Below are 19,148 nucleotides of genomic sequence, written 5' to 3' on the forward strand. Positions count from 1 at the left end.
CCCTCTGTCGGCTCTATTGATTTATTTTTGACTGAAGTGTCTGTTTATTCAGTTCTAGATTCACAGCTGAGTCATTTTTCTTAAACATTCATTCCTAATCCTTTTAGTATATTTGCATGGCGTTGCGTTATTTATCTCCAAAGTGCCGCAAGGCTGACCTGAACCGAAGGTTTGTGTTTTTGGATGTGTGAGGGGCAAGGGAAGTTGTGTTTGAAGACTTACAAGTCAAGATCTCCAGGTTCTCTCTTGTGCTATCTCTCTTATGGAGACGATTTAGTGCCTTCCCTGCCTGAGGCTGGGCTTCCTCCACACCCCTTTTGTCTTATGCAAGCCCTTTCTACAAACCTCTGTTAAACCGTCTCTTTGTAATACTGTAGCCAACGCTTAGTGTGCATAATGTTTATTTTGTCTTTCTTTTTTTCTTCAAAAAAAAATATTTTTCAAGATTTTTGGTACCTTTGATCACAGGCCTCAGAAATATGGTGTTTTGTTGTATGTAAAGTGTAAAGTTTTTATAAATATATATAAAACATGCGATATCTATTTGAGACTGTGTGTGTGTGTACATATATTTGTGTGTATGTATATATATATACACACACACACACACACATACAAAAAAAAGCATTCTTTTGTGGAGTTGTGGAAAGTGTCTATTTTTCTATTCTTTTCTTTGGCCGGTGTAGTTATGAACTTTACTCTGCAATTAGGTGACTAATGTCTTGGAAATAAATAGTTTTGAGTTATAATGCTTGTGTGTGGTGTTTTTTTCATTATTTTTTTTTCATTCATTCGACCTGCCTGATAAGCAGTAACACCTTGCCATTAGTGGGAAGTGGGAGGGTTATACACTGGGTCTCCATTCATTAACACTGTGCATTCAAACATTTTCATGCAGAAGTCATAATTCATCTCGTACTGACATTAACGTTTAAACTTAGAACCAACTGAAGCCACACTTATGCAAAATCACATACTTTTGGACGTAATTTATCAAGCTATATATAAAGTTGATTTAGAAATGTTAATAATTTCAGAGGTAGCCTACCGAAACACGTTGGCCTGATTGTGTTTTAACTAGTTTTGAGAACTAAATGTTTGGCTTTAGTTGAAATGGAAGCTCTACGCGAGCATGAGAGATAACAAGCTAGAAAAGAGAGGTTGTGTGAAAAGCCCTTATAAGGACATTGTTTGGGCGCGTTCATGTAAATGACTATCGCTGCAGGGACTCGCTCCCTCATGATACAGGAACAGGGTTTTCAATTGCGGTGGCAAACGAGACGCAAAATTAGAAGAAAAAAAAAAATCTAGTTTTTTAAGATAAATAAAATCTATTGCTATGTATTTAACATATGCTATATCCAGTCAAATTAAAGCTTGATTTAAAATAATAATAATATAAATCAAAATTAAATACTAATGACCACCACTTATGCCTGTGGTACCAGTATTTGAAGTAAATTTCTAGTTTGTTCTAAAATTAGTAGAAATATTAGAAAATGAAGAAAATTACAGTTCTTAAAAAAGTGTTTAATTTTTCATCTTTGCCCCTATTTCCACCCAGGGAGAATAGTTGTCTGTGGTGTTACCATTGAAGACTGTAACATCACATGCAAATTAGCACTAATCTAGACTTTTCTAAAATGGAGGCTGCCATTTTAGAAATATTAATAAGACTGTATTTATCAAAATTTAGATGAAAATATGAAAATTAAAAAAATTCTGAGTTATCAGTATAACACCACAGACTCTTAATAAAGTGTGACACATGAAATTGATAGAAATTTAGTAAAATGAATGCGAATCAACCCTTCATATCTGCAGTCTCCTGCAATGACCTTTAGAAAACAGTCTAAACACAATTCAAAACTCTAAACAAAACTCCACAGCCATGAAGTTTATGGACAATTTTAAACTAACTTTTTTAAACTATTTAATTACATTTGTTAAATTACATCTTAATCACAATAACATTTTGTTACACGTGAAATCTCTCAAACTCGATTAAATTTTAACAGTGCACAAATGGTTTTCACCCTACAGAATATACATATGCATTTTATGATTTTCTTTATTAATCTAGTGGACTTGATTAGTTTTACCCTTTTGAAATGGTGTGTAAAGCTTGATTGGTTATTAACAAAACGTTAAATTCAATTTAGAAATCCTAGAGGCTTTACTGACTCGTTCAACTAGATCTCGTTTTTGTGCAAATGGAGGCTATTTCACCCTAATGGAGAGTTTCTGGGATAAACGGAGACATACATCACAGGGCCCAAATGTATTACCATGTTTATTTCTCAAAGGTAGGACATTAAAAAGTAACAGAATCTACACATGAAACAGGTTAAAACAAGATCAAATAAAAAGGGTTACTAGATCACTGAAATGAATAACCTGAAAAAGCACATAGGTTTGTGTTTCCTAAACAGATTTTATCCAATAGGCTGTAGCACTATTTACCCTGACATACATGAATGTGAATATTAGCCATCTCTTCAGAACAATTAATACTGAATGCAGTCATGTGATTGTGACTTTCCTAATAGCCTTTTTCAGTATGTAACGACACCATTTTAAATTGCTTAAAAGAGAGAGCTCCTGAGGATTGACTGCAATTGCTGTTTTATGACATTATAGAAGTGCCTTTCCATACATCCATTGTTTTAAACCTTTCCATAATGCATCTTTCTGGGCACTGAGAGCCAATCGTGACATGTTGAGCTGAACGTTATTGCAAATTCAACCCCCTATTTGGAATGGCAGGATTACAGGAAAAGTATTACAGCTATATCTTTGGGAACACAGAACCTGTCATACATCACTAATATACAAGGTCAAAATCATACAAGCTTATGAGGGCCTGAATTTAAACGGCATGTTTATTTTATAAAACCAGGAATGGCCTTGGAAAAAAGCTGGAGAAAAAGAAACATGTAAAGTTGGATGTAGCTGGTATGCTTGAAGTGTCAGCGTGAGAGACGGTTTAACTGCAGTAGTACTGGTCTGCGTTGGCTCTTCGTCTCTTGCGGCTTTGCTGCTGTTCAAAAAACTGGCGGATGTCCTCAGGTGTCACCACCTAAACAAGGAGAGAGAGGAGGAATTTAACACTAGATTGTACAAACAACACGTTAAAAATATAAATATTGAAAGCCTACCTTTCCTTCTGCTGCAAATCTCTGCAGATAGTCCTTCAGTTCTGTCTTCATGTCATTATATTCTGAGGAAAAATGTAATGGGAATGAATTGAATTGATAGTATATTGGGAGTAGTTCAATTTTAAATCTCACATCATGAATTCGTTTTGCTTTCACAGAAAAAAACAGATAAAGTTGCCAGTAAACCCGACTAACCATGGATGATCTCCAGCTGCTGAACCCGATTCAGGTTGTTTAAGGCCGACATCAAGGGGTCACGACCCTCGGCTCCACCCGCTTGTTCAGCCTGTTCTGTGGACTTGCCCTTGTTCTCATACGCCAGGACGGTGTCCATCTCATCCGTGAGGAAAGACACTCCTGTGTCAGCATAGAGGATCTAAGCAAACAAAGCCAATTAACATGAGACCAGGAACAAATAAGATATCCTCCTTATTCTCAAAAAACAGTATATACAACTTTATCTATCTATCTATTAATATGGTTAAAAATATAGAAAAAAATATATATATATATATTAGGGCTGTCAAACGATTAATCGCGATTAATCGCATCCAAAATAAAAGTTTGTTTTTACATAATCTATGTGTGTGTACGGTGTATAATTATTTTCTATATATAAATACACACACATGCATGTATACATTTAAGAAATATTTGCATGTATATACATATTTATATTATATATAATTTATATTATATATAAATATTTTATATATAAATAACACATTTTTCTTAAATATATATGCATGTGTGTGTATTTATATATAGAAAATAATTATACTCCATACACACACATATATTATGTAAACACAAGCTTTTATTTTGGATGCGATTAATCGTTTGACAGCCCTAATATATTTATATATAATTTTTTTTTTTCCTCTCTCTCTATGATGGCAAAGCTGAATTTTCAGCATCATTAAGTAAATGTGGACTGTAATGGGTGTGTTTGAGCTGTACCTTGCAGTCAGGGCAGGTGCAGAGTTTGGTGCGCCAGGCAGACGGCCAGAACACGGCACCCTGAGGAGCCCGGCTCCTCCCCGAAGCCTTCATCTCTCTCAGCCTGCAGCCGGAGCACGAGCCCTCCTCTGAGGAACCTTCAGCTTCCTCCGGGTGTTTACGCTTACAGGCGGATGTCCCGTTGACCTGCACCTGTCAGCAGAGAGAAGGTCATCAAATCTTGATCACTCGTTCCTCTCTTGCTGTGTAGATGTTCAAATAATTTCATATTCCCCAGTCATACAGCTGGGTTGGCATAATATCTAACAGCAACAAAACAATGTGGTGTAAATTCAATTTGGCTTGATTCCTTCAAATCATGGCTTGAGACAGATGACGCATGAGATGTGTTAATTCCCCAATGAAAACACTCTTTCTGATAACTACCGCCATCTTGTGGTGAGACAAAGGCAAAACTGTGTCTAAAACGGCTTTAAATCTTTAGTGCATCTAGTATCTTGAAACACTTGTTCACTGCATATCTGTTGTTTAAAGATTTAAGTTAGGCTGTCAGCAGTAAAACAGACCGAACAGGAATGAACGGAAGAGTTGCCATTTCATGAATCAGCCGACAGCCATTACACAGCAGAGAGCGAGTACCTTCTCATCTACAGGGTTCTTCAGGTTCTCGTTTTTTATCTTCTCTTCATCATTTTCTACCTCCACCTTCACGTCCCCTTCTCCTTTACATGGGCTTACTTTTGTTATGGGTGTAACTGATGCAAACAAGACAAAATAAGCCGTCACAAATGCATAAATGTTTAGAGAAAGATGCTAACTGACAAATGATATGTTAATGTACACTACTGGTCAAAAGTTTGGGGTCGATATGATTTTTTACATATTTTTTAAAGTCCATCTATGCTGCATTTATTTGATTAAAAAATATTGTGAAATGTTATTGTTTCCTATTTTTAGATATTTTAACCCTCAATTGGTCCTTGGGGTCTATATGACCCCAAGCGACTTTTCTTTAATAAAAAAAAATGGTTCCCTTCATCTCAGTGGAATAAAATTTGGTGACTTTTCCTACATTATCTATCTATACACACAGAAAAAAACTGGGCTTGATTCGGTCGTTCTAAAGGTATGTAAAAAAAAAAGTCACAAATCTGTCCCTTGGGGTCAATATGACCCCACATTGAAATGAATGGGAAAATCGAAGAAAAAATGTTTTTTATTTTTCATTTGTCAAAAAAAAAATATAAATCCAGAATAAATCTGAAAATTTCAATACCACAATGAAGTCCTGGTACTAGAGCACAAATGAAATGTGGAACAAACATGACCACTTGCACACACACATGTTCGCGCACACAAACACACACACAGGTCTGACTCCAAAAGAAAGCATTTTTATAGAAATTGACAAATAAAATCAATAATTCCAGCATAAATCTGAAAATTCTCACACATAAATGAAGGCCTGGTACTAGAGCACTAATGTAATGTGGAATGAACATTATCACAGACACATATGCGCCCACACAGACACAGACACAAATACACACATAGACAGAGAAAGGGTGTGACTGCAATAGAGAGCATTTTTACTGAAATTGTGAAATAAAATCAATAATTTCTGCATAAATCTAAAAAAATTCACACATAAATGAAGGTATGGTATGAGAGCACAAATGCAACGTGGAAAGAACATGACTACACACAGATCAAATACACACAGAGAGACAAACAATAACGATATTATTGCAAATATATATAGAATTATTGCAATAATAAGACACTTCAAAAGACCTCAAACAACAAAAAAAAAAATTCTAAACTTTTTAAAATACATTAAATCAGTATTTTGTCAATGTTTAAATATGTAATTCATAAAAAAGCTATTATAAGAGCATTAAGTCACATCCAGAAAAATGAATGGATCTCTATGGGGCCTCTGCTGGAAGTATATGGTAATTACACTTTGTGGCTAAAACTATATTAGCTACAAAAAAACATCTAACCAGCAGATGGCAGAATTATGCATCTAACACCTAGATCAATATCCAGAAACAACTCATAGTTAAATTTGATCATCATTAATGTGTTTTTTTCATAAAAAAACTATATTTCATATGTATGCTAATGGTGTAGTTGAGGAATTTTGCAGTAAATAGGTAAAAAAGTACTTCATATCCCCCAAAACACAGCATTAATGAATAGATGAGAAGTAAACAAAAAAAAACATATATTATTTGTATAATTAAAAATGTATATTTTTTGTCCAATTTCTCTATCAATTGTTGGGGTCATATAGACCCCAAAGACCAGATTTGTAAACAGGAAACGAAGACCTTATGAGGGTTAAAATGTAATTTATTATTGTGATGGCAAAGAAAAAATTTAAGCAGCCTTGTCACATGATTCTTCAGAAATCATTCTAATATGCTGATTATTATTATCTACGTTGAATACAGTTGTGCTGCTAATATTTTTGTGGAAACTGTGATGTGTTTTTTTCAGGATCTTTCAATGAATAGAAAATTAAAAAGAAGAGCATTTATTTGAAATAGAAATCTTTTGTAACATTGTAAATGTCTTTACTATCACTTTTGATTAATTTAATGTGTCCTTGCTGAACAAAAGTATTAATAAAAAAATAAATAATCTTAATCCAAATGTTGAACGGTAGTGTACATTTAGATTCTCTCCCTTTAAAAAAACAAAACTTTGCAGTCATACTAAATATCTGTAAATGCAAAATGGCAGCAGATAAAGGTATAACATTACCTGCAATATGTGCAGCATAGCTCCAAAGGAAAGGTGTTTTATTCATGCATGACTCGCAGATCATCTCTTGTAGTTCCACACAGTCTGGCACTACACAGCCTAAATGCTGATAGAGACACACATAGATGTTTTAGGACATTTCACCAGAATAAGTTATGTTCCTTATCTACACACACACACACTAAACCATGTTCAGGTCCTGCCAGAGTACAATATGATTTGAAACTAACCCGACCATGGAGCCAGTCCTCACACACGATACACTGGATCATCTCATCTGCAACCTGGAGAGAGAAATTCACTCTAAATTTGTACATGTATATAATCTGAATAAAATATACTCAGTGTATAGGCCTATGATTTGAGGACATCAGGAAGTAAATATAGCTGCAGGCCAGAGAAATCCAAAATGGGGTGTAAACTGCCGAAGTGGGCGGTACCTCCAAAAAGGGACTTTTAACTAATGTAGTTGACTAACATTTCAAAATAAAAGTTTGTAAATTAAACAGTTTCTTGCTGAAATATATGAATTAAGCTTACATCAAATTTAGGCATGTGTTAAATTTAGCTTCTTGTCATCAGAGAGCCACAATCTATAGCGCTATAGCTTTTGAACGCAAACCAGCTTTATTGGTCTTTGGCTACGACAGTTAACTGTTTACTTGCAGTAGCTGTTGCTTAAAGGGATACTTCACCGTTTTTTCATATTAAACTATGTTATTCCCTTAACTAAGATGAGCTGATACATACCTCTTTCGTCTCAGTGCATGCACTCAATCGCTCTGGCGCGTGGCGACACTATGATAGCACTTAGCTTAGCCCAGTTCATTCATTAGGGTCCAAACAGAGATGAAGTTAGAAGCGACCAAACACCTCCACGTTTTCCCTATTTAAATACAGTTACACGAGTAGTTACACGACCAAGTATGGTGACACAAAATAAAACGTGGCGCTTTTCTAAGCGGGTAAAAAGGATAACTATAATGTATGACTTCATCTCTGTTTGGTCCCTAATGAATGAACTAGGCTAAGCTAAGTGCTATCAAAGTGTCGCCGCGCGCCAGAGAGAGGTATGTATCAACTTGTCTTAGTTAAAGGAATAACATAGTTTAATATGAAAAAACGGTGAAGTATCCCTTTAAAGTCATCAGTGTACGCCTGAACAGAGAGTAACACCTGTAAAACCGACACGCCTACTCCAAACATACAGTACAGTTACAAGCAGAATTCAATTGGAATACAGATTAATCATTTTAAAAAGTATGCAATGCAGTATATGATCAGACAACAGAACTATAGGTGACAGAGAAATATTATAGAAAGGAACTCAAACTAAAATGCACATTACCTCGTCTTCTGGATCTGGGTAGGGTCTGTCACATGTGCAATACAAGCCAAAAAAATTGTGGCTGTATTTGTTCCCTGAATTCACTTTCTCCTTATCCTGCATAACAGAAAATCTTAAATAATCACCATCACTACAGTTAAAACTGAAAGACACAAACTCAAACTAATGGTAAAACATAACTTACCGCAAATAGCTTGCACTCCATTTCCCCAAACTTGTCGTTTCCACAGTCACATCGAAAATTCCTGTAATATTAATAACGTTTACATAATGAATGCAGCTTCCGCATAACATCACCTCTGCAAGTGATTTAAAGTAGGTCTGTGCGCAATTAATTCCAAACTGTCTATTAAGAAAACTTGATGCTTCATTTTATTTTCTCCAGATCTCCATGTGGAATTTTCCTTGCATTAAAGTCAGCATGAAACGCAAGCTGTCTTTACTTCTTTATTGTGACATATATCCGAGTGAAACGTAGCCTAGAAATCTAGACGCACCCTAGCGGCAGCAAAATGTATTTTGCAGCCAGGGTAGTCTAGCAACTCTCCGTTGACTTTCGAGATGGAAAAAACAAACTCTAGTCAGGCCAATCAAATCGTGTATAGAGTCAGTGGGCGGGCTTAACATAATGACGACAGAGTTGCGACGGTTCCCTGCTACTTGAAAATAAAGAATGGCGGCTGCTGCTGGCGAACAGCGGTCTTTCGAATCGGCTTTGGCCGCGACTCTGGAGGACTTTAGGTTAAGCTTTTCTTTGAGAAAAGAACAAAGAATAGCACTTAAGTCATTCTTAAGAAAGATGTGTTCGTAGTTTTGCCGACCAGATACGGCAAAAGTTTAATCTACTAGCTCCGCTGGTGGGAAAACGCTCTGGTTGGTTGTAGCGCTATCCTATTGCGTGCAGAGGGAATTTGGAAGACAACCGTTTATCCCGCCCCTCGGATTGAGCCGTGTCTATGGTGAGTTGCCAGATCTAACATCTCTGGCTTGCCAGGCTAAGTGAAACGGCTTCTCAAACAAGAAAGAAAATGTAGGGCAGGACTTGATTTTGTCCATTAGGAATTGATTGGATCCTTTGCTGTGATCTCATGTGAGTGACTGCCTTTAATCAAAGTTTATTTGATTAAATATTATGAGGTGCACATTCATTTAAAAAAAATAATAATAATGTGCATAATTCATTTATAATAATTACTGCAACATTACATAAAAAACAAGAATTGTCCATTTTGATTTCTTGCTGAATTTAAACCTATTTTTCTTGTGACAGGTCTCGGTTTCACTCACATTGCCTAAGATGCTGCCAGTGACAAATATGTGAACTGCTAAATAATCTCACAGCCATAATGACAAAAAATATTATGAATAAAAATGTCAAACTAAGCATTTCAGCTTTGCTTAAATGGGTTAGAGCACCAGTAAAAATTACATCTGGTTATTGTAACAATATTCACCTCTTAGTATACAGCTCAAAAAGGTCATGGCCTTCATGGCACTTGTAGGAACATGCCAGACACACGCCAGCTGGCTCTCCTCCCTTTGGTGTACAGGTGTTGCAGGCATACAGAGCCTGACGCTTCACATGCCCCTGTGAGGACAAAAAGAAAATCACCTTGTTTTTAGGACATGTAGCTTATTTTCATCCTATGAATATGAATGTAGAGCATCTGCTGACAACTACTGTTAGATGTTTAACTGTACTAAAAAAGGATTCTTATTCCTGCTACTATGTGTTCATGCAATAAGGTTTATTTACAAACAAATAGACGCTGCATCGACGAATTAAGCATAAGAATTAAGGTATTACGCTAACCCCAAACCAAAACAATCCACTTTATAACACTTTATAAGAATAACGTTAATCAGTAAGATGAAAAAGCCTGGGTCAAGTTATAATCAGCGTGCTAAAAACAATATTATACGAGAAGGCTGTATTCATATAACACGTCAAACCTCTGGATACGAGCATTTCTCTGAATCACTCCCTCCCAGAACCGCGGAGGCTTCGTTCTCCAGTTCTTCATCCTCCTCTAGGACGTCCACCAGAGATACAGTAGCCTCCTCCGCTCCATCATTTGCCGCCATCCTTGAAGAGACGAGCGCAAAAAAATCTTTCCAGTTCCTGTTCCAGGGCACGAAACGAGACACGAACTAACTGACCTGTCAACGAGATTTTATTTGCGACTGAGAGTCCACTATAATATTAAAAAAGGAAAGATGTGTGAACGTGTCAAGCGGTTTGACATAACCTCAAGAATTTATAGGGATTAACTGTGACAATAACAAAACCAATGCTGCTTCCGGTTTATGCAAATACATGATGTTTTGGCGGGAGAGTTGCAGGAATATAAACAGTATATAGTTATTTTTTCTCACTAACGTGTATTAACACATTATACCACATAATCTCAATGATTCTGGATAAACAGGAACATTTTGAATTTTCGCGAAGCCAATTCGATGGGTCAGGGTTCAAAGGGTAAATCAGTGTTGCCATGTCCACTTATTATTAATAGTCTCTTATACATATGGGTGTGTGATTTTTGGAGGCTTGTGCCTATGTCTAAAATACAGTCACATAGGGTTTACTTGTGCTTCAGTCTGTAGTCTTAAAACCTGAAAGGGCGTTTCTTAACCCTATCCATCTGAACGTTTTTTAAATGGTTTCCGTGAATGTGCACACACAAAGAGATTTGCTTCTTTTATTTAGATGGCCAAGTGTATATGTGAAATATATTAGCTTTTTAAAAGGGTGTAATTGCTGATATAATTATTTTTTGCAGAAAGTTGCAATTTAGCCTAGCTTCTGTTTTATATCTATTCTATTTTAGATTCTATTCCATTTTTATATTTTCTGTGTTGATTAATGAAATGAAGACTAAAATGCATATTTGAGCTGTTTTAACTGAAAGCAACTTGAACTGACCCATAGTAAAATATGTCAGTACATTGTATTGTTTCAAGATGCACACCAGTTTTTTAAATTTATTTTTCTAAGGCATGTTAAAAAAGCTACTTAGATTTCCTAATTAAACTAAGGCCTAACCCTGGCTTAATCTAAGCCCTGTCTGTAAATCCAGGCCTAAGCGTTTCGTTTCTCCATAGTTCAGAAATAACGCCTCCCCAAACAAGTTTAGTTATAGTCCAGGTTGCGTGTATTTCTTGTAAGATCTGGCAACCGAGCGGCAGTGTGCATCTTCAACATGGCAGCGTGCGAGCTGAACGGAGAGCTGAAGTACAGAGATGGACAGACAAACCAGTTCACAGTACAAGTAGATGGCGATTTGAAATCACTATTAACTGGCATCAAGAAATTAAATGCCGATATATCGGTAGTCTTGACGGCTCTAGTTGAGCAGGAAAAGGGTTCAACGGACAATAGCAGAGGGGTTCTGGATGGTAAGATGCTAAAATGAAGACTGGGTCGTTCGTGGGAAACCAACATATATAAATAAAAAACACAACACTTGCAAAGTGGCTAAAACCTGTGTGTATTGTTGTGTAGTGATTGCACTGTAGGTGTCAGCGAGCTCCTTTCCTCTGTCGCTTATCAGAAATGTTCATTAGTGACCTAACAGGCTACCATTTTTTATTTACTTCCTTATTCTTATTATTTAACTGTCAGTGTCCCGGTAGCAAGACACTTTGCACACTTTTTATTTATTGCCTTTCCCCCCCCCCTATTACATATTCCTGCAATCATGATGAACTGGGTATCACTCGAAAGCTTAGACATTCCCCCTTTGAAACCCGTTTTGAAATTGGACATTGCGTTATGGAAACGGTATTTTTTGTGATATCAACTTCAAATTTGAATGCAATAATCTGCTGAATGTCTTCTTTAATAAGTGTCTGTGCTCAAGGTGCCAGTAAACAAGTTCAGCAATTATTTGTAACTTTTCTTTCTCTTTTTGAACCCATGTTATAGATGATGAGGACGAGGACAGTGACGAAGAGGATAGTACCACAGGAATGACCACCAAAAAAAAGTCAAAGTCAGAACCTCCAAACAAGAGGATAAAGACCTTACGGCCGTGATCTTCAGAACTATCATTCTTCTGTTATGGCCTTTATTGCATAAAAAGGTGTTTGTACATAATTACTCTCCTTTTTACTTTTATGACAGCAGTGGGATTTTGCTTCCATAAAAAATATCTGATGTTATTTTTGATAACTTCAGTTTCTTATAAAAGGAAAAACATAATAGCGCAAAGGGGAAATTGTTTTATCATTACACTTTTCCTGTTATAAACTGTTACAAATTGACATTGGTTCAATAATAAACCATTGCGCAATAAATTGTCAGTGTAACAATTTCAAAAGAATATGCACCGCACATTACATTTCTTTATTGATTTTTGTCAGAATCCAGAGTTGTTTCAAACCACAGTGTATTAAGATTGCAATGGAAAGTAATCAACAGGTACCTTTAAACATTATAAATTCACAGTCAAGCCCTTTTAGACAAAAACAACTTGCCTTTTTTTAGCATTTAAACAGATCAATAAAACCATCCACATGTAACCAAACGCATTATAACCACAAAAGAAGTGATTTTAAAGATCGAAACACTTGGGTCTGTGGCACAATCTAATGTTGAGACCCATGGTCAGACTCATGACAACCTACCACACCCATAAACCTTTGCCTTTCTTATGCAAGATAAGATTATTCACGCTGTAAAATGATACTGATATCCCTCAACAATAAGACATGAGATCGAGCACACTATTTCACAAGACATGAATATGAACTTGTTTTCAGAAACACACAGATGTCTTTTCTCTGAGGACACTTGAATATCACTATGATACAGAATTAGTATTTGTCAAATAAACACAAATTAAGAAATAAAAGGAAATGTACTATCTTTCCATGACTAGAGCTGACAAGAAATCATACTTGAACAAAATACTGATATTAAAATGTATTCATCACAGATTGTTTTTTTTAATACAAAAGTTTTTTATTACAAATTCTTTCATTGTTCTCTCCTCGAGTGCATTTTATTTTCAAAACAAGTAAAAAGATGGACACTTATAAACAAATGGGAAACGTGGTACCACTGTCAGTAGTTTTCTTATTTTCCTCTAATACAGTGTCCACTGGAGTTGAGAACAAACAATAAAAATCCATTGGCCTCTGGAAACATTTACACTTCTTGATTAATTTTGATTCATAGGAAATCTACCCATCTTTAGAAGTGTAATTCAAGTAGTTCATGCAGCCCCATCAACATTCTCCACATCTTGGACTATGGCTTAATTGCCTCCATTTAGGCTACTTAAAGTTCATATATCAAATTGAATTTAATTTCTTAGTTTCAATTAAATCTAGAAAAGGTACTTTAAGACTGAGCCGACATGGAAAATACATCTGGATCCTGTAATTAATCTACTTTGATTAAAATGCAGACCAAATTTGCCAATCAGTTTGAAAGAGTATGAAACCTTGATAACCTTTTTTGCTAAAAAAAAAAACACACACACACAAAAACTGGCGTGGAACTGCAGATGACTCAAACAGAAAAAGAAATAGATGCCCTCATTTAATTCCTAAAACAAAAGAAGTCAGGGCCCAGTCTTAAAAAATAATAATCTTATTTATGAATGCACTTTTGTATCGCACCAAGAGCTGATCCCACATCTTAAACAATCACTTCAAGTGTCAATCAGCTGCAGCCTGCTGATCTGATTGGAGGCCTTGGCAAAGGTCTGGTGACGGTTGCAGAGAACAGCAAGGCAGATGGGCAGAATACAGTATCCTACAGTCTTGGGATCCGCCCTTGTGCAGGAGTATAGAAAGAGAAACACCTGGAGGTAGGGAATGAGGAAAATGGTGGCCCACACCCAGAAGGGCAGAAGGAGAAGTCTCGTTTTCAGAGTCACTGTCCATGAGGTTGAAGAAGGGGAAGAGGAAGAAGCATCTCCTGACCATTTTGTCTGAGCTCCAGAAGCCTTTTCTACGTGTGCCAGTGCAAGTCGGTTGTATGTTTGGCTGATCTCAAATATATAATACACTGCAGCGACACTGGCCAACAAGTACAGTCCGACACCTATCCACCCCATCCGCTGGCGGAAATTCATCATTCTCCATGCTCTTCTCTGGAAAAACAAAGTCAGAGAATGCAATCAGTGCAACCGCTGACAAGAAACCAAACACTTACATAGTTGTGAACCCATGTGATCAATGGTCTGATTGGTTTCAGGAAATAAATGAAAGGAGCTCAACTTCAACTGTAAACCACCATTATATTATCAAATATAAAACGTACAGCAAATAATAAAATACTTATTATTCGAAACAATTAGCTTTTTTGACGTTGTACGAAACACATTACTAATCGAATTATTAAATATAACACTGAAGAAACAAACATGAAGTCTTTTAAACAGAAGAAGGCTCACACACCATATGGAGATTTCTTAAAGCTGTTGACTAGTAACGTTACTGTTGAGTCAATTTATAGCAATACGCCCCCATCATATCGACTAAACACATGATTTCATTATGTTACATTAAGTGTTACTTACTGTGATCACACGATCAATCCATTTTGCGCGGTTTTCAGGGCAATACGTTTCTCAATCCAAAACACACAACCCTGTCACAGGATTGTTGTCATAGGACCCACTTCCTGGAATGGCAAACATCCGGGAAGTTCCTGTGAATCTTCGGAGACTTTATTATAAACCTCACAAAGGACTCTACTGCCCCCTAGAGCCTTCCTGTCATATATGCAATGTTTTTATTTTTTGCTTACAATTTGAGTTGATTTGTGTTCATGTTAACTGACAGAACTGGTATAATCTGAATCAGCAGGTCATCTTGTTTTTAATTTGAATTTGAAACATCCACAACAATTTTTTGTCTATGTTGCCCTTCTACAGGAACCACAAATATTGCACAAAGATTTTTAGAATTGTTATGGTGGTAATGGGGTAGAATAACAATTATCTTTAAAAATAAGAATAATCATTATAGGCCCTAAACACATGATGCTGGTGGTGGGTCTGGTCTTGTACCTAATATACATTTTCACCATTCTCAGTAGCGATAAAAGGTAGATTACACGTTTGTCAGGCGGGACCGGTCGTGTTTGCTGCTGAGAGGAAGTCATAGCAATGGTGAACGTGTGGGAAGTATGTCGACCAAGCTTGAAAATACTGTCAATAGTGCTGGGTAGTAACAGATTATATGTAATCTGGATTACGTATTCCCATTCCAAAAATTAAGGACTTGTTTTAGATTATATTATGTTTTAAAATACTCGTAATCACATGATTATCTAATATTCTCACAATTCTCACAACCTTTTGGTCATCTGAACCTCTTTGACTTAATATATTTGCTTGAAGTACCCTCTGAGATATAGCAGGTCAATACTAAAATTAAGATAATAATGATGATAAATAATAATTTTAATCTAATTAAGTTCTCTGTTCTCTGATGTCAGTTAATGGTCACATGACATGCAGGTAAACAAATTAAATATATTTGAATCTTTTTAGTAAGTTTTTTACTTTGATTGTTTTCTTTAAAAATATTAATTATTTATTTTTTACATTTTATGATGTGATTACTTCTCTCTCACATAACTGCAGTTCCATCATGAACCCCATGCAGTCTGGGAAACCATGATGTAATATTTAGGCCTATGCACTTCATGTTGTTGGAATATAGAATGGAATATATATTTTCTTTCTCTTTGTATTTTTATATCAATATGGTACAAGATTATCCTATTCAAATCAATGTGATAAACGAGTTAGGTCAAAAGTAATCTAAAAGTAATCAAAAAGCAGAGGTGGAAGTAACGAATTACAACTACTCACATTACTGTAATTAAGTAGTTTTTTTTTTTCGGGCTACTTGTAGGCTACTTTTTTGAGTAGGCCTATGTGTAATTTTACTTGTACTTAAGTAGGCCTACATATTAAGCTACCTTTCTGGGCCTTGAAAGTGGTTATGACGTTGCAGTCTATGTGGGCTCAGAAAGCTCTCAGATTTCATCAAAATAAATGAATTTGTGTTTCAAAGATGAACAGGTTTTTTGGGTTTGGAACGACATGAGGGTGAGGAATTTATGACATAATTATCATTTTTGGGTGAACTAACCCTTTAACATGCATTGCTGCGTATAAAAATTCAGTGTTGTCATAAGTTAGGTCAAAAGTAATCTAAAAGTAATCAAAAAGCAAAGGTGGAAGTAACGAATTACAACTACTCACGTTACTGTAATTTTTTCGGGTAGGCTACTTGTACTTTTTTGAGTATATTTTTAATATCTGTAAATATTAAGCTAAGTATCCTGATCTACTTCGCTACTTGTAAAATCAACGGACCAATAAAAACCCCAGATAGCCTATTGGACTGGTTTTGAATTTGAAGAGCTGGTCAAGGAGCTCAGAGTGATTAATGGACTGAAAGTTTGGAGAAACAACAAACTATATAGTAGTGTTGTCAAAATATCTATATTTTGTTACATATCGATACTGATCTGACAATACTCAATATCTGTTCCGATACCCATTTTCTGAGACCATCTGCGCGTTCTCATTATCTCATCGCTCCGACAGCGACTTTGACACACCCGCCTCCTGTCAGCGCGGGATTGCAGGTATTGCGCATAATTTTAATCATTCTATGTCATATTTTAAAGGCAAATGTCGCGAGCGCAGTATTTGTAACGCGAGGGGCGGGCACATTCATGTAACCGCAGAAAACTGGACGCGAGCTCTCAAATATACGAATGAACTGGACTCAGATATCGAGTGTGCGCTCTCATACTGTGCCATGTTATGTGCAATCGCGAATCTCTCCAACTGGTTCTCACTGCAGAGTCAAATGACGTCCAGCTCCAATCTCTCCATGCTCTTGAATTAAACGTTGTAAAAAGTTATCAACCTTGGATGGAAAATGCTACAGGAAATCTTATTGGCTGTAAGTGAAATGCACCAGGATGTCTTTTAACAATCAAATGTGGTTCTTTTTTCTTTTCCTTTTTTACAATGTGAATGTTTGTTAGAAATGTTTCGGAATGGGGCAATTGTATGATTTGTACATATTAACCTAGTCTGTCTAACTGCATTACTACATTGTACAGACATTACAGGTCAAACAGCACTTATGTTCGATTTTTAAATAAACAACATATTATATGGTTCTTAAAGGGTTAGTTCACCCAAAAATGAAAATTCTGTCATTAATTCCTCACCTTCATGTCGTTCCAAACCCGTAAAACCCATTCATCTGACCCTACTGTAACGTCATAACCACTTTCAAGGCCCAGAAAAATAGTAAAGACATCAGTAAGCGATGCACTGTGTTTTCTACGTGAACAGCATCCGAGAAGTAAAGGGAAGAGAAGAAATTGTTGAACAAAAGTCGTTATTGTCATTATTTTTGTTTGTTTTTTGCACACAAAAAGTATTCTCGTTGCTTCATAACATTAAGGTTGAACCACTGTAGTAGCCTAACTTGGACTATTGTAATGATGTCTTCACTACCTTTCTGGGCCTTGAAAGTGGTTATGACGTTGCAGTCTATGTGGGGTCAGAAAGCTCTCGGATTTCATCAAAATATCTTCATTTATGTTTCAAAGATGAACAGGTTTTCGGGGTTGGAACGATATGAGAGTGATTTTTGGGTGAAATAACCCATTAACATGCACTGCTGCATATAACAATTCTGTGTTGTCATATTTTGAATACCTCAACTGTATTGAGGTAATTTATTTTATTTGGTCTTATTTTATCACTCACTGTTTACTTGCCTTTTTTTGTAAATTCAGTTCAGTTTGAAATCAAGCTTCCTTGTGCTGTGTGAGCTATTGCAACAAAAAAAAAACTATTGTAAAGATAAATACACAGTGTGAGCAAATGTTGAAGTTAGATTATTGTACTGGTTATTGATCGATGTTTAAATATGTAAACAAAAGCCTAATCCTTCATCGGATAAAGCGGACGTGTCTCTTCAGAAGAATTGAACTGTTACTGTTACAATGAGTTTTGTGCTTTTTGAAGCTTGAAAATAATGATTGCCTTGACAAAATGGATGGACAAAAATGTAGATATTAAAAATATCTATATGGCAGTATACAGTATATGGTGGTTTTCCTGATGGTATTGAAAATTATACTGAATATTGACATTTTTCAAGGTGTCATATTGAAGTTAGAAATCCCAGTACCATGACCTCTAATTAATGTCCTGCGTCAATAAGGTAAAATGTGTTGAAAGTAGCTATTTTCTACATGGATCTATGACTTGATTGAATATTTATTGGTAATACATTAACTATCGCCGGCTAAAAAGTAACTAGTACTACTCTGAGTAATTTTTTTGTACGTAAAGAGTAATTTGTACGTTTTTGACACCAGTACTTTTACTTGCAATTGAGTATTATTTCAGCAATGTAACAGTAGGCCTACTTGTACTTGAGGATGAATTTTCAGTACTCTTTCCACTGTCAAAAAGTAGTCCGATTATATTACCTTAAATGTGTAATCAATGTAACGGATTACATTACAACTAAACAATTTTGTCATGTCATTTTTGTAATCAGTAACAGACTATAATTTGTAAGCTACCCAACTTTACAATTAATTATAGGCTATCACAAATTGTTTTCAAATATTATATATAATTGGGGTTAACCTCGTCGACAATTACCAATAGAAATGACTTTAAAAACTGTTAAAACCCTGTTAAAATCACTGTGGTTACAGTGCTTAGGCAGGCACACGTCTCTACCACTCACGGCACCTTTTTTTAATTTCCTCATTTCTTATTTTGAGAGATTTGAACTTTAGTACGTACAACAAATACAAATGAATGAATCCTGGAGCAGTTGTCTTCCAAAAACATGCAAGTTTTACCCGTGAACAATGATAAGCCCGCCTCTGAAAG

At 35.8% G+C, this 19,148-nt stretch overlaps 3 protein-coding genes across 3 annotated transcripts; 1 reads left to right on the forward strand and 2 right to left on the reverse strand.

Moving 5' to 3' along the window:
* Window positions 1-1,913: 1,913 nt before the first annotated feature.
* On the reverse strand, window positions 1,914-10,697 carry ubr7 (ubiquitin protein ligase E3 component n-recognin 7). Its single transcript, XM_079887325.1, has 11 exons — window positions 10,192-10,697; window positions 9,693-9,826; window positions 8,423-8,483; window positions 8,239-8,334; window positions 7,121-7,174; window positions 6,891-6,996; window positions 4,758-4,873; window positions 4,119-4,310; window positions 3,354-3,534; window positions 3,159-3,220; window positions 1,914-3,079 (listed from the first exon to the last, which is right to left on the reverse strand). Exons 1-11 carry the CDS (start codon window positions 10,321-10,323, stop codon window positions 2,987-2,989), a joined length of 1,227 nt encoding a protein of 408 aa, XP_079743451.1. The 5' UTR covers window positions 10,324-10,697; the 3' UTR covers window positions 1,914-2,986.
* A 700-nt stretch (window positions 10,698-11,397) lies between these two features.
* Window positions 11,398-13,452, forward strand: LOC307167953 (uncharacterized protein). Its single transcript, XM_079887329.1, has 2 exons — window positions 11,398-11,637; window positions 12,167-13,452. Exons 1-2 carry the CDS (start codon window positions 11,442-11,444, stop codon window positions 12,274-12,276), a joined length of 306 nt encoding a protein of 101 aa, XP_079743455.1. The 5' UTR covers window positions 11,398-11,441; the 3' UTR covers window positions 12,277-13,452.
* tmem251 (transmembrane protein 251) lies at window positions 13,382-14,909 on the reverse strand. Its single transcript, XM_079887328.1, has 2 exons — window positions 14,772-14,909; window positions 13,382-14,342 (listed from the first exon to the last, which is right to left on the reverse strand). The coding sequence occupies exon 2, from the start codon at window positions 14,325-14,327 to the stop codon at window positions 13,899-13,901; it is 429 nt and encodes a 142-aa protein (XP_079743454.1). The 5' UTR covers window positions 14,328-14,342; window positions 14,772-14,909; the 3' UTR covers window positions 13,382-13,898.
* Between the last annotated feature and the right edge of the window lie 4,239 nt (window positions 14,910-19,148).

This window comes from Squalius cephalus (genome assembly GCF_949319135.1).
Source record: "Squalius cephalus genome assembly, chromosome: 12".
Classification (NCBI taxonomy): domain Eukaryota; kingdom Metazoa; phylum Chordata; class Actinopteri; order Cypriniformes; family Leuciscidae; genus Squalius; species Squalius cephalus.